This window comes from Toxorhynchites rutilus, chromosome 1 (genome assembly GCF_029784135.1).
Source record: "Toxorhynchites rutilus septentrionalis strain SRP chromosome 1, ASM2978413v1, whole genome shotgun sequence".
Classification (NCBI taxonomy): domain Eukaryota; kingdom Metazoa; phylum Arthropoda; class Insecta; order Diptera; family Culicidae; genus Toxorhynchites; species Toxorhynchites rutilus.
This window is the reverse complement of record NC_073744.1, coordinates 135508096-135523855: the sequence shown is the minus strand read 5'-3', so window position 1 is coordinate 135523855 and position 15760 is coordinate 135508096. Positions and strand designations below refer to the sequence as shown.

The 15760-nt window shown below is 38.3% G+C and overlaps 1 protein-coding gene across 3 annotated transcripts in view; it reads left to right on the top strand.

Moving 5' to 3' along the window:
• The window catches only part of LOC129762898 (trissin receptor-like), a 311968-nt gene that overhangs the window by 176050 nt on the left and 120158 nt on the right, over positions 1–15760 (top strand). For all 3 annotated transcript variants that reach the window (XM_055761499.1, XM_055761498.1, XM_055761500.1), the window contains exon 2: positions 7901–8538. In XM_055761499.1, the coding sequence (XP_055617474.1) occupies positions 8002–8538 (537 nt within the window). In that variant the 5' untranslated portion in view covers positions 7901–8001. The remainder of the gene's footprint in view (positions 1–7900; positions 8539–15760) is intronic.

Sequence of the window (15760 nt, the reverse complement as noted above, 5' to 3'; positions counted from 1 at the left end):
ATGATTGCTAAGCTAAGGTAGTCCCACGTCAACTTTGCGGTTATCATAGATATAACCCACCCCTTTTTTTATCCATTTCACTAGTCTCGTTTTCCCCCACAACGCAACGAGTAATCTTTTTGCCTACAATTAGCCGTTAGCTCATAATGTGATTAGATGCGTATTATGAATTATTCTCAATTTGCCGATAATAAGCATTTATCAGTTGTCAGAATCAATAATGGGATGATTTAGGAATGATCTTGAAGATGATATTGGATGATTTCACTCTATACTCCCCAAAGATTTGACGAGAGCCTGGCTCTAAAGGTTAAACGTCGATAGAAATTTTATTAGATTGAAATTCAGGTTGCTGTCCAATCAATTCGTGCTCGATTCACGTTTTATCGTGTAGGTCTTGCTACTAACAATTTATGGAGTTATGGTCCAGGATGATATTATATCGAGCATGTTTTTTGGTTATGTACAAAATGCAATTAATAAATTTAACAGGCTGCTGATTTAGTAGTTCGAAAAGGTATAATCACGCATATGTTCATGACTTTCATTTGATGTATCAAAAAATACAAAAATACAGATTTTGAACAATGAAAAAACTCAATTCAAATTCAATTACTACACACAATCACAGTCCTATGTCAAGATCGCGTTCGTGCCTCTAGGCCCAAACCCATCAACTTTTTTTCATTCTCATTTTTTTCAGCGACTTGATTGTAATGAAGTGCGAAATTGTGAATTGTTTGCTAAGCGCTGAACGCATTCTATGAGTTTTGCTAGGCGCACAGTACAATCGTAGCAATTTATCTGTGCTGTCTGTACGAGATTGTTTGCGAGATTTTTACTCGGAATCAACGCTCAAGACTTTTCCCCAGTGCAGCGTTTTTACGATGGAAACTTTCTAAAATTTGTTTGATATGCCATATATTATAAATTAACAAAAATTTGAAGCATTCTCGTTTTTCCATCCGTTTTATTCTTTTCATTTCTGTGCTTACCTATCGGTGATATCAATAACGGGCAAATAAACTATCAGCGAGAAATAATATAAGCTTGCTTCTTTGTTTTTGAGAGACTTTAAACTTTGCATCTCATTCACCCATGATCGTTCGGTGGAGGAATAAAAACTGAGCGAACCGCTCCCTGGTAAAGGGTGTGTCACATCAAATTGCATCACGGAAAAAACGCTGTAGAAATTCGCCCAGTAGACCGATCCTTTTGAAAATTTTAGACAGTAGAATAAAAACTATTAAACAACTTTTGGCATTTTCTTTTTATTAATACTTCGAGCCCAAGCCCGTATGCTCGCACCTTCCTCTTTACCCCGTCCATAAGGTTCTGTACAACGTCAGGTTGTAATTTTTTTTTTGAACAGAAATCCATTTTCTCTTGAAGTCCGCCTCCGATTTGACAACTTTTGGGTTCTTCCGGAGGGCCTGCTTCATAATCGCCCAATATTTCTCTATTGGGCGAAGTCCGCCGCGTTGGGCGGGTTCATTTCCTTTGGCACGAAGGTGACCCCGTTGGCTTAGTACCACTCCAACACGTCCTTTGAATAGTGGCACGAAGCGAGATCCGGCCAGAAGATGGTCGGGCCCTCGTGCTGCTTCAATAGTGGTAGTAAGCGCTTCTGTAGGCACTCCTTAAGGTAAACCTGCCCGTTTACCGTGCCGGTCATCACGAAGGGGGCGCTCCGCTTTCCGCAAGAGCAGATCGCTTGCCACACCATGTACTTTTTGGCAAACTTGGATAGTTTCTGCTTACGAATCTCCTCCGGAACGCTGAATTTGTCCTCTGCGGAGAAGAACAACAGGCCCGGCAGCTGACGAAAGTCCGCTTTGACGTAGGTTTCGTCGTCCATTACCAGGCAATGCGGCTTCGTCAGCATTTCGGTGTACAGCTTCCGGGCTCGCGTCTTCCCCGCCATGTTTTGCCTTTCGTCGCGGTTAGGAGCCTTCTGAACCTTGTATGTACGCAGGCCCTCCCGCTGCTTGGTCCGCTGGACGAATGCACTTGACAAATTCAGCTTATTTGCGACATCCCGGACCGAACTTCTCGGATCACGTCTAAACTGCTTAACTACGCGCTTGTGATCTTTTTCACTGACGGAGCATCCATTTTTGCCGTTCTTCACCTTCCGGTCGATGGTTAGGTTCTCGAAGTATCGTTTTAGTACTCTGCTGACCGTGGATTGGACGATTCCCAGCATCTTACCGATGTCCCGATGTGACAACTCCGGATTCTCGAAATGAGTGCACAGGATTAATTCACGACGCTCTTTTTCGTTCGACGACATTTTTCCAAATTTACGAAAAATTGACAGTGAAGCAAGGCCAACGTGGTCTATACACTCTTATCTGATTATAAGCGAAAGCTGAAGATATAATTCCTAAAAATTAAATTTCTACAGCGTTTTTTCCGTGATGCAATTTGATGTGACACACCCTTTAGTATGAAAATTATGTTTGTGACGGTACATATTTTGTTATTCATTCGTGCTTCCTGATTGGTAGAGCGAAGCACGAACCTTTTCTTCCGTTGAAGACGGAACAGAGTGCACCACTTTCCGCTCCGTGATCATCATCCGAAGGACTCATCAAATGGAGGATTATTATAGCGGTTTGGTGCTTCAAGCTGAAAAAAAATTAAACAAATCCCAATCTGGCTTCGGAATTCGAAATCTGTGTCTGATACTTAAAATTCAGTATGAATCAATCGGAAATGTCTCGTTTAAGTATGCAGTCGGAATCAGAAATGTTTTGGATAACTAGACAGTTTCTCTGTAGGGAAATGGGGTTTGAAAATGAAACCATGACATGCCCTTTTCAGGATCAACAAAACATTCTTCCTAAGAGTTATTGATAAAATTTCGATGTATTCTGAAATAATATCCGGAGTGACAAACAACCGAATTGAATATAGACGGATCTCGCGCCAACTCGTTTATGGGATTGGCATGACCCTCTCAGAACATAATGAAACTTTCTGGACGTGAAGACCTTACCTAATTAAGCAACTTGGTATACTTAGTTTTCCGAACATTTATCTAGACTAACATATGGAAAGGGCTAAATATTTTTGATAATTTTTTTATAAACATTTTTTACTCAAAAATGGTAAGTCCTACAAAAAAGTGATCTATGGAAGAGTTTCAGAAAAATAATTGAATATCCAGAAAAAAATACTGAAAACACATATTTTTTATATCCTACATTGAAAAAAAAATCGATTTCAAAAACTGAAAGTCGATTTTCTCAAAATGGTCATCTCAGATTTTGATGGTATACACCCAAACTAGCGTTGGCCGAAAACATTTCATTTTTGACAGAAGTGATGCCATTTCGTGTGCTGGAAGGTCAAATGCGCAAATAATGAGCTGTTTCAAAAGCTTAAAAATGGTTTTGACGTAGGACTACGTCTTTCATTTCTATACCGGGGTGTAAAATCAAAGTTTCGAAAACGAAAGCGTTACGCCGGAGACCGAGATTTTGAGCGTTAATAGCTCCTAAACAACTGAACGAAATGGTATGATAAACACTTCATTCGAAAGATAAAATGTCTACGCGTTCTATACTTGTTACTTTTTGATCCAAAAACTTGTTTCAATAGTCTTAAAATTGCTTTCAAAACAGGCTATTGAAATCACCTATCGGTATATAAGCGAGCGCCGCTCGGAAATCCACTCAGTTCTAATTGAACAGCGATTGGAGCATGTTGTCGCTGTTGTGGTGAAGCTCTTCGTTTATCATGAAAGCGCGGATGAACGGTGCCACCAAGAGCCTGTTTGTGCACCTTAGGCCAGAAGAGAATCCATCAGGAGGAGAGTGATGCCACAAACGGTTCCCCGGGAAGAGTTCGGAGCAGCCGCCACACACACACATACACGCGCGGAATACTTCGTTTGGATGCCATTCAGCATCGAGAGAATTCCGAAAAGTTCTAATCATTTCTGGAAAATAAACTGCCAGTTCCTCTGGGAATTTAAAAATACATTCATGTGAAAGAGTTTATTTGAATGTTTTCTATCCATGTAACACTGTGACCAAATACATTTGGTTTTGTGATTTTTCAATCAATCGCAATTAACAGGATAGCTTCTGAAGATTATTCTTCCCCATTAGTAGGATATTTCCGTATCCAATATTGTATGCGCCCGCCATCGATTATTACTCAGTCGCCGAAAGTTCCGAGCTCAGAGAGTTCATTCCCCTCTAGTTTGCCTTCCAAATTGCCATCGTAAACCACACCTTCTCTCGATTCAATCACACACAAAAAGCATACTTAAGCGATATTCTGGTGGTGAGACACATTCATTTTTCGTGAGGACATCGACAAGACAACATCGTTGCCTAACGTGCTGGAGGAGGTGGACGGCGAAGGATCGACACATACACGCGCAGAATTCTTTCCGTTTGGATGCCATTCAGCATCGAGAAAGTTCCGGAAAGATCTAATCATTGCTGGAAAATAATCTGCCAGTTCCTCTGGGAATATAAAAATACATTCATGTGAAAGAGTTTATTTGAATGTTTTCTATCCATGTAACACTGTGACCAAATATGTTTCAAGCAAGTGCTATTAACAGATGGTTATCGAATTAGCATTAACCACTGGTGGGCTTCCAGTATCGAGGAAAATGTGGAAATATCTAATCGTTACTGAAAATAATCTGCCAGTTCCTCTGGGAATTGAAAAATACATTCATGTGAAAGAGTTTATTTGAATGTTTTCTATCCATGTAACACTGTGACCAAATATGTTTCAAGCAAGTGCTATTAACAGGTGGTTATCGAATTAGTATTAACCACTGGTGGGCTTCCAGTATCGAGGAAAATGTGGTAATATCTAATGGTTGCTGGAAAATAATCTGCCAGTTCCCATATAATACAATATCCATATAATACATTTGGGTTTGTGATTTGTCAATCAAGTACAGTTAGCAGGTTAGCTTCTGAAGATTATTCTTCAGAACAAGGTTTTTCGTATCCTATATTGGATACATAAAACCTTGTGCCTCCAACGTAACGCTCTCGTTTTCGAAGTCCCCCAAATATTCATTTATTCATTCATTCAGAATGGATTGAGATTCAACTTCAAACAAATGATCTATATCTATATTTCACACGATCACGCTATCCATATAGCTGCCAGTGCTGTTAAAAAGAAGCGTGATAATATTACACCTAATCATAACATGAAGTTGGAAAGTGTTTTCTAAGAGGATAAAGAAGAACATGAATGAGAATATATCCTTCTCTGTCTGGGTCGTGTATTTGGCAAACTATACAGAAAGCTTTCATATACTTTCATTTTAATGTGTCTCCTCCAAGTACATTGATTTCGAAGTCTGTGTTCGGGAAACCGTAAATCGGGCCAATCAAAACTAGGCGGTTAGGGCGTTTAGATAACGCTTGACATTTCACAGTTATTCAATTGTTTATCTAATGGAAATAACATTTTATTAATTGCGATAGAAGCGTAGAAATATTCCGTATCAATTGATGCAAACATATTTCCGATCCAGTAAGAAATGTTCGAGCTATAAGCATTTGGAATCTTTCATTTTTTCCTGCATGTTCTGTGTTTAGGTTTTCATTTTACCCCCCATATACTCAGGTTAGACGTATTCCCACGCACAAAAAAAAATTTTCTTTCAAACTGTATATAATCGAGTCCGACCTGTATAAGTATAGAATTGTTCTCTTTCGAACTTGATGGTAGTCCCGAAAAGAACCGATGGAATTTGAGTGGCCTTATACAAGAAACTGAAGATGTTTGATACATGATTCATTTTTGATTTCGTGAGAATAACACGAGATTTTTCATGATCACTCCATACGCAGAATAGAAACTGAGTGCGCCATTTCATGGTGTAACGAAATAACGTCTGAATAACCTTGCATAAAATTCATTTCGGTTTTTATCGTGATGTGGCAATTTTTCATGACTGTTTCATGCGAAAGCAGAACAGAAACATATGCTATTGGATTGCATCACGAGAACACCAAGCTGAATGAGTAAATGGGTGCGAATATTCCTTCGCTCGGACGCATTCACACGCAAACATTTTTTCATGACTGTTCCATGCGAAAGCAGAACAGAAACTGATGCGAGCGAAAGTACTCACACCTTGCGTGTGTCCGCTATGGTTTCCCAAACACTGATACAAGCGCTATGACGGCTTCTTCAGGTGCCTAGATTTTGCGTCCGTGTTCGGGAACACATTGCGATCACCAATCATCATCAATGAGCTAGATTCTTATGATTTCAATAGCCTGCTTTCAAAACAATTTTTAAGCTATTGAAACGATTTTTTGAACCGATAAGTCACGATCATGTAATTCGTTGACATTTTATCTTTCGAATGAAGTGATTATTATACCACTCCGTTCAGCCGGTAAAGAGGTATTAACGTTCAAAACCTTGCAGTCCAGCGTCACTCTCTCGTTTTCGAAACTTTGAACTTACACCCCGGTACAAAAATGAAAGACGTAGTTCTACGTCAAAACCAATGTGAAATGACGAAGCAAAAGGTGCACAAGTTAAACTGCTCAATTCGCGACGACGAAGATACAGTATCCACAGATACATGCAATGATGTGAGTCAATTAATTCTCTTCCAGAACAGCATACCAGAAGGTAGAATAAAATTGTTTAAATTTGAATGAAAATTTGATGTTGTTTGAATACTTCAGACAGCTTGATCATGTTTCTATAAATTACCTAATATTTCTTTAATGACTGAATGGAAAGTCATGTACCACTTCCGCCGTGTTCACCAAAAATAGTCTCGTGAGATTATCATTGTTATAATCACCGACCCATGTTATTGTTATGAAGATGGCAAAAGTGGAAATAAATGATTCTAAAAGTTTATGAAAACTAATGTCGACAGAATGATGGATGTTAACAGAAAACCGGAATTAGTTAGGCTTATTAGGAAATAACAATTATTATCAAAAATTCAACAATAATCGCAGTGATGTTTGACATCGCTAAACAAGATAATAATTTCAGTAAACTTTGTGAACCAATGTTTATCACAATGGAAAATGTCCGGTCTAAAAAGCGACACTCGCAACGCATAATGTCATCAAATTCATAAAACTGTTGATAATATTAAGTGAAGTGAAATTATTCTACTACCCAACGCCTTCTCGTAAAGTGCACCCTTGTGGCCTCGCATCGAAACCAACTCTCGCGCTCTTCGAACCTGTTGAGCTAACTTATTCGGAACGGTATGTAAGGCACGTTTTCTCCGCCGAAATGGCAACTGGGTCCAACGATTTAATTAGATTTCACAAGCCGAGCACTGCCACAGAAGTTTAATGTTTCGAAACCGTTCATTAGTACTTCAGGAAACAGCCCAACGTGGTTGGAATCAAATATCCTCCGTTCTCGAGCGGAAGTACGGACGGAACACGTATCCTTCGAACCCAAGCGATTCGATTTGATTACACCGTCTTGGGGCCACGAAAGTTTGGCCCGCACCAAAGTGTAAGAAGATTTGTGTGCGTGCCAAACAGCATTCATTTCTCGGCGGGAAACACTTCCAATCAAGCTGAGACTTCCATGAAGTCTCGATCGGCATATGGATGTGGATTTGGCCTACTCCACATCGAATGTAGGTCAGAGAACACAAGGAAGCAAATTGGTTACAATAGAAGTTATGTATTTCGACGGAGTCTGCGATAATCAAAAACGATGTGTTCATTGGGGCTCCATTGAAGCAATTTATCCGCACTTTGACTGAGACGCCTTTGATACGACTGGAAATTGTTCGTTTTTGGATTCCAGACAAACATCTTACTATTATAAAACTCGAGTGATTTTATTGAACTCATATTTCATATTACACTGTTCGTTAAAGGAGAAATAAAATTTCTCATTTCCTTTATTGCAGATCGGAGCAAAAAATAACTCACAACTTCTGCAACGAACACGACTTTCGCCCCGATGGCTTGACATTGTTGTTCAGCGCTAGCCGATACCATTCCATTCTAGATGACGGAAACATCATTCGTGTACGGGGTGGAACTGAAATCGCCCCCTCCAACGACAACCGCTGACCAGCTGACGCAATACGACCGCTTCCTGAAAACCAAAGCAATGTCCGAGCAGTTCCTATATCAGTTCCTGGGGAAGTACCAACCCACAACACTGGACCAGTCGTCTCTGCTGGTAGACTATACGCCATCGCTGGACCAGCAGCCATCCAAAGTCACAACGTCCATCGGAGCGATTCTTCGCCAGAACATCATAACCGAGTGGTCCCTGAGGGAGGGTGCCACCGCCACAACGAATGGAACGACCTCCGAAACGGTCGGGGTGGTGGTCGTGGCAGCCACTGGTGGTGCCTCGTCCGGCGGACCGAGTGGTGCGAGCCGGGGCAGCGGGGATTCCACATTCCAGAATAATTTAATCATTCCCCTGTACGTGATCATCTTCCTGCTCTCCGTCGTGGGCAATCTGCTGGTGATACTCACGCTAGCCCAGAACAAGCGAATGCGGACCGTCACCAATGTGTACCTGTTGAATTTGGTTAGTATGCCCCATAATCACTGCTCGTTGCCAATTAACATTAGAATACGGTTTTTGTTCGAGTCCCATACAGTCAGAACTCTGTGTATGGTAACTTTGCTAATTAGTAAAGCTTGACATTTTTGCTGCGTCGTCTCTCAGAACTAACAGTTCTAATGAACAATTATTTTCCATTTTCCTGAATAGAATTTAATCCAAGAACGAATGCGAATGCATTACACCACGAACCACCCTTCCCTATTGGGAAATTATGAAGGGAAATAACACTCCACTATTTCAATGTTCTCTTCCCTGTGGCGCCTATTATGCCATAGCACATGGCGTTCTTATTGGCAATTTGGAAATGGCGTTGTAATGTTTGCTATTTTACTTATTAGTGTGAATGGGGAGCAACGCTTTCGCTAGTAGTGCCAGGTAACACATGGTCGTGATCATTGGTTCAGGTCAGTGAATCGATTGATATTGGTAACGTACGCACAATAGCACCGAGGGGAGGGGTGACAAGATGAACATGTCAATGAAACAGTTAAAATGAAACAGTAGAAATTAAGCACGATTTTTTCTAAAATGAACAACGGGTTTACTAACCCGACTTGTTCAAATTATCATACTTTCAGACAGGCCGCAAACATGTATGGAAAATATTATTAAAATATTAAAAATATTATCGTACATAAAGTATATATCAGCAATTCCAAATGAAATCGTCCTAAAATGCAGATTTTTAAAACTATTTTTGATTCCAATGAAAGTGTGTATTCCGTTTGGGTTGGAGGAAATATGAGTTTTCCATAGCAATTGGGAATTTTTTGACTCAAGCGTAACTTTTAAAAAGGGCGTATCGATTTGAGTAAGAGAAATCTTTGATAATTTATATCTCAAAAACTATGAGTCGTACCGAAATACTGTCCTAGAAAGAGTTATAGAGTATTTATGGTTGAATATGAAAAAAATGTACACTGAGAAAAAAATAGTACTCTTTTTGTTATTTACCAAATAAAAATTCAATTTGCAATATCCAAAATACAAATTTTTTAATTTTTTTTTAATTTTTTCATACAAAATAGAAGTCATGTAGAAAATTCAAAAAATGAGCCCAAGATGGTAAAACTATTTTTGGGCCACAAAAATTGTCTTTTTAATAGTAAATAATCTCTTTTAATATGTTTGTCGTGTTATATCGTCATTTTCATGAAATTTTATGAATTTTCTTATAATTTCCAACAATTTTTTTAATTGATTGAAGTTTGTTTTAGGATAAAAAAGATTTTTTAGTTTCGCTACGGATTATTTTCTATAAAAAAGACAATAAATTAGAAATATTTTTTAAATATTTCGAGAATGGCTACATTTAGAAAGAGATTGATAATAACCTTTTTTGTTTTAAATCACATCAGGATTCATAATTTGTGGCTAAAAATGATTGTTAACATACAAAAATTGGAAGTTTCGAATATTCCTAAAAATTCGATGTTCCACAAAGTTCGTCAAAAATCGTTTTACCATCTTGGGCCCATTTTTTAAATTTTCTGCATGACTTCTATTTTGCATGAAAAAAATAAAAAAAAATTAAAAAATATGTATTTTGGATATTGCAAATTGAATTTTTATTTTGTAAATAAAAAAAAGGGTACTAATTTTTTTTCTCAGTGTACTTTTTTTTCATATTCAACCATCAATACTCTATAACTCTTTTTAAGACACTATTTCGGTACGACTCATAGTTTTTGAGATATAAATTATCAAAGATTTCTCTTACTCAAATCGATACGCCCTTTTCAAAAGTTACGCTTGAGTCATAAAATTCCCAATTGCTGTGGAAAACTCATATTTCCTCTAACCCAAACGGAATACGCACTTTCATTCGATTCAAAAGTACTCATGTTTTGTCATTTGTCGATTTCATTTGGAATTGCTGATATTGAACATATTCATTAATAGACTTTTGCCATTTTTCAGGTAATTTCAAATTTCAATTATAAAGGTAAATAATTTTGGTTTGTCCAGTCGAAAATATGGTCATGGTTTGTCCACTTTTTTGAATGCTCTAATTCAGCACACCTTTGTGAAATCAGGTACACCAAGGTTTTTTTACGCGGGGGATACGTACCTCGTAAAAAAAATCGCGTAAAAAAATCCTAGGTGTATTCGAATGTTTCAAAACATTTAAATAAAATTGCCTTTTTCAGGATTTACGGTAGTTTTATAGTATATTTTTACAGAATCACATGTTTTAAAGGATTATAAAATACACCTTCTATTTGTGTCAACGCGCCCCTCATTCGAGCTAATTTTCAATCGATCACCAGATGATTATTATGCACGTATTCAAACCTTTTCTGGATTATAACACTTACACATATTGTAAACATCATGCTTGCACACCATTTGTGTCAGATTTACATAGCTAAACCATTAAATTAACGCATTTTGATGAACTCAATTCTGACCATGAGTTGTCCAATTCAATAATGATGTTTTGTCCACATGATTTCTATGGCAACCGCTTGGCGCGCTGCAGTTTGTTTATTGTGTCCTTCGCGCATAGCAGAAATAAAGTTTCTCTGTGTTGAGTGTGTTGAGTGTAATGCTTTTAAAATGCCCAAGAAAAGGCAATATTCTGAAGAAAGCCTAAATTATGAATAGATCAATATGATGATAGTGAACTCACGCAATGATAAATGTATCATCTACTTGAGAATTCGAATGTTTTCATTCAAAAATGGTGATTTCTAAAACTGATCGAATTATTGCACACAATTTTGTGTTGCACACAACATTCACGGGAACCAAGTAGAAAGAAAGAATGCATAATACATGATTTACCTTTGCATTACGCGAAGCAACATCTGGAGGCAATGATCAGCTAGTGGAAGCTCTGCGAGAATTTACTGTGGAAATATAATTGCGTCGTTATGGAGGATAAGAATGTTCCACATCGTTCTATCGGCAGGATGGGAAACGAATCCGAAAGATTTCCAGGCGTGGAAGAATGAAAAATGATTGTTGCATATGCAACAAATGAGAAATTCGTCAGAACATTTTTAAAACATTTCACATGAAAGTGCAAAGAAATACCTTTATTCAGGCTGCATTCGCAAGGCACGAAGAAAAACGATTCGCCATACAAATCAATCCGTTGATGTGCAACACATCGAAGCGAATACAGGCGATACAGCGGTTATACCGATTTTGCAACTTTTCGATATCATTTTTATAGTACTCTTTGGGTTTATTCCCAAAATAGGCCTCAATTTTGGTAATCACTTCATCATCGGTCTTAAATTTCTTACCAGCCAACAGGCCAGCAGGCCTCTTCAGGCCTGCGAACAGAAAATAGTCGCTGGGGGCTAGATCTGGAGAATACGGTAAATACGAAAGCAATTCGAAGCCTAATTCATGCAATTTTGCCATTTTTTTATCCAAAATGTATATATAAATGTATAATGTATATAAAATGTTATATGGCGTCAACCTGACGGGGCCGGGAGTTCAATATTTCGACAATGTTTGCTTACAACTATGTTGGTAATATGTAACCGAATACTCGCGGTTGGCTCGAGGTTAGTATTACAAGTGTTTTCGTAATTGTGATGTTGCTGTCTCCAATGCTCTGTACCTGTGCCCGACACGGGATACTTCCTTTTGGGATGCAGCTGACCATTAATCAGCAACGCCCCTAGTCTGTACCCCATATCTAGCGTGGTGCGTCTTCTCGACTCGAGGAATCCATTTTAGAATGGTCACTAGCCGGCGCAAACATCAGCTCGTGTAGAGTTGTCATGAGCGGTACAACCTTTGGCTCTTGTTGAATGATCAGTGGACTGCACAACCTTTGGCCCGTGTATCTGTAAAGAGTGTGTGTGTGTGTGTATTGCCGCGACTAAGTAAAAGTTTATAGATCGGATAGGAGGGATATGAAGCAGTTTGATTGGCCCGATTTACGATTTCTCCAACACAGACTTCAAAATCGACCTACCTGTGGAAATCCGCTTTGCAAATATACATGCAAATTGGAACTACGTAAACATGAGATGTGCAATAATTTCAGAGAAATTTAAAATACAATGATCGTTCTGTTCACATATTTTGGTAGTCCTAGGCATCATATCAAACGTAAAAGGACGGACATGAAATGTACTTGTAACGAAGAACATAATCTATTACAAAAAATTCGATGCATTCTGGAATAATATTCGAAGTGGTAAACAAGTGGATTGCATAATACAATTGCGTAGTTCTACGTCAAAAATATGCGGTCGTGTCCTAGATACAACCCCTTACAATTTTTTACTCTGGGAAGCGACACTTCCCAACTTCATTTTATAATCAGGTGCAATATTATCACGTATTTGCTGAATAACTGCTGAGGCATCAGTAGCCATCATTAGTGGTCGTGTAAAATAGCTTTGTATTCCAGCCGGCCTTGGTTCGATCCCCATTGACGTCGTATGGACATTTTTTTGGCACAATCCCAAATGAAATGAGAAAAGAAAACAGAAAGAGATGTCTGCTCGCATACATACAAACTATTTTTAAGCTTTTAAAACAGCTCACGATTTGCGCATTTGACTCTCCAGCACACGAAATGGCATCATTTCTGCCAAAGATGAAATGGTTTCTGCCAACGCTAGTTTGGGTGTATGCAACAACGGATGCGGAAAATTGAGGTGGACATCAAGATATCATATACATATGGCGAATGCTAGAAGCTGAATATGAATGATTTCTAGTTATAAAGTCAATCCATCTAAAGTTGAACATATGTTATGTTTTTGAACATTTGAAACGATAAGTGCGGAAGATAACACAACTAGGTTTTAGCTCCAAATGCGATGAATTGATATTTTGTAGTAATTCAATTTTACTTTCATTTAAAAGAAACCCAACCAGAGCCAATCAGAGTTTGTCACAAATTTGGATTTATCTACCAACCCTTCAACGTTTACTTGAGGGATACACCAAAAGTAATACTTGATTCAATTTATCATCATCATCTTAAAACGTCTTTGTTTCGTAAATATTATTCTGATTCCAAATTCGATCTGGTGTCTTCATAGGTCATTGTTTCAGAGTCATGCTTCCGATTTCGATTTCATTCAACTTGTTCCATAATGGATTTATTATATAAATTTTCTCTACTCCCACAATTTTATTTGTTACCACCAAACTGCCTTGAACTAAACCCTGGAGCTTTCAAGGGATTTACTACATCTGCCATCTGCTTACCCCTACCCTGCGCCAGCACCAGCGCCACGAAACTTTGAACTCCCACGCACAATAGCTCTTCCAAATCAGCGCATACCTCCCCCAATCTCTCACCCGGATTCAATCTAAAAAGGGTCAACCGATAAACCTATTTCCATGTTAATCTGCGCTCTTCTCCATTTTCGCGCACCCATCTCACCTCAAACCGCAATGCACTCCGCCATCCTGGGCCCCATCACTGGCTTCCGAAATCAATAATCTCGTAAAGGCAAAAATTCAAATATCCATTTTGAAGTGCAAGCTACTTTGGGCCCTACCCCATCTCGTCAAATCTTTTGGTTGGCAGGAGGAACGATGACAACCGGATTAGGTCCCATTGTTTCGATCGCCCGTATACAATGTTTTTTTTCGGAACGGGGGAAATCAATCGTCCGTGCTGTGGACGATTATGGAGAGGGGTGGGTAAACAAAAATCCAAGCGAAACCAATATCTGAATTATCTTACGATTCCGAACGGACGAAAGGACACTGCTGACATGCTACTGGCATCGCCACAATGCCGAAATTGAATTAGCTCGGCATTCGATGGAAGAAAAATAAATCCGATTTGTGGTAAAGGTGTCCTGCATGCACAGCAGCTGCCGTTACGAATTATTAATGAAATGTTTGTTTTTCACCGGTTTCTAATGCTGATGATCTGTTTGTTTTCTCTCGGGAATTAAATTTGCATGATGCCAAAATAACAGTCATTGCACAAAACAGATTTACACTTCACTGTTGTGTCACTCACATAACAGTTTGGCTGGAAAGTTCATAAGTTTGACGTCTAGATGGCGCCTCGTGCAAAAATCTACTTGACTATCACCATCTTTCAATGGATACGTGTCAAAATTTGACAGCAATCGGTAGATTTGTTCGTGAGTTACAGAATTGAGAGTGAAGCAACTTTTGTTATTGTGAAAAAAAAATGGAAAAATCACAAACCAATTAAAACTTGGCAGTTAGGGCGTTTAGATAACGCTTGACATTTTACAGTTATTCAATTGTTCATCTCATGAAAAATAACATTCTATTAGTTGTGATAGATGCGTAGAAATATTTCCTATCAATTGATGCAAACATCTTTTCGCTCTATTAAGAAATGTTCGAGTTATAAGCATTCAAAATACGGGTAGGGTTAGCACACAAATCAACAGAACAAATATATGGGAAAAAGTAAATTCTTCCAGTTTTCATGAATTTAAATCGTTTAGAGATTAGCGAATTGTAATCAAACAAATCTTAGAGAACTTCCGATTCGATTGGTATTGCAAATCATGAGAATTCGTTCACAGTGAAAACAGTTATTAACGTTAACTTTTTTTCATAAAAACGTGACCTGTTTTCTGATTTGGCACCCTTCTTGAAAGACGTAGTTCTACGTCAAAAGGAGCGCATGAAGGAGAACAATATCTTATATTTTTCTAATCTTATATTGCTGTACCATGTATATTATACAAATGCTTACCAGTATTTGTGAGTCATGACATTTTCTGTTATGTTATGTCTCCTTTAATGTATCGGGATGACAAACATGAGCTAAAAATCAATTTTGGGTGTACTCCCACAATGCAACAAGTAAAATTTGCATGCAACTCAAACGAAACGATCTATGATTTAGTTTCTTTCTTCGATATCGCGTTGCATGGAGTAATAGGTATAAAATGTTGTGCCCTGTGGTTTCGATTTCGAGCTTGCGTGAATTTAAGAGTGTTTTCGGGCTTATTGTTGATTTTTCCCCATCGATTATTCAATAAGCGCAAATTCGTGCATTATTTTGGGGTTAACAGTGACGTCAAAGTGCAGGGTATATCAAGCAGGATGAGAAGATGGTGTTTTATTGCGGAGAAATATTATAAATAGTGAAAAAACACTTGGATATTCTATAAGTTATTTAAATTGATAATTACGTCTCTTCGGCCCTCGACATTACCCAACCGTTTTTTGACATAGAACTACGTCTTTGATTTCTATA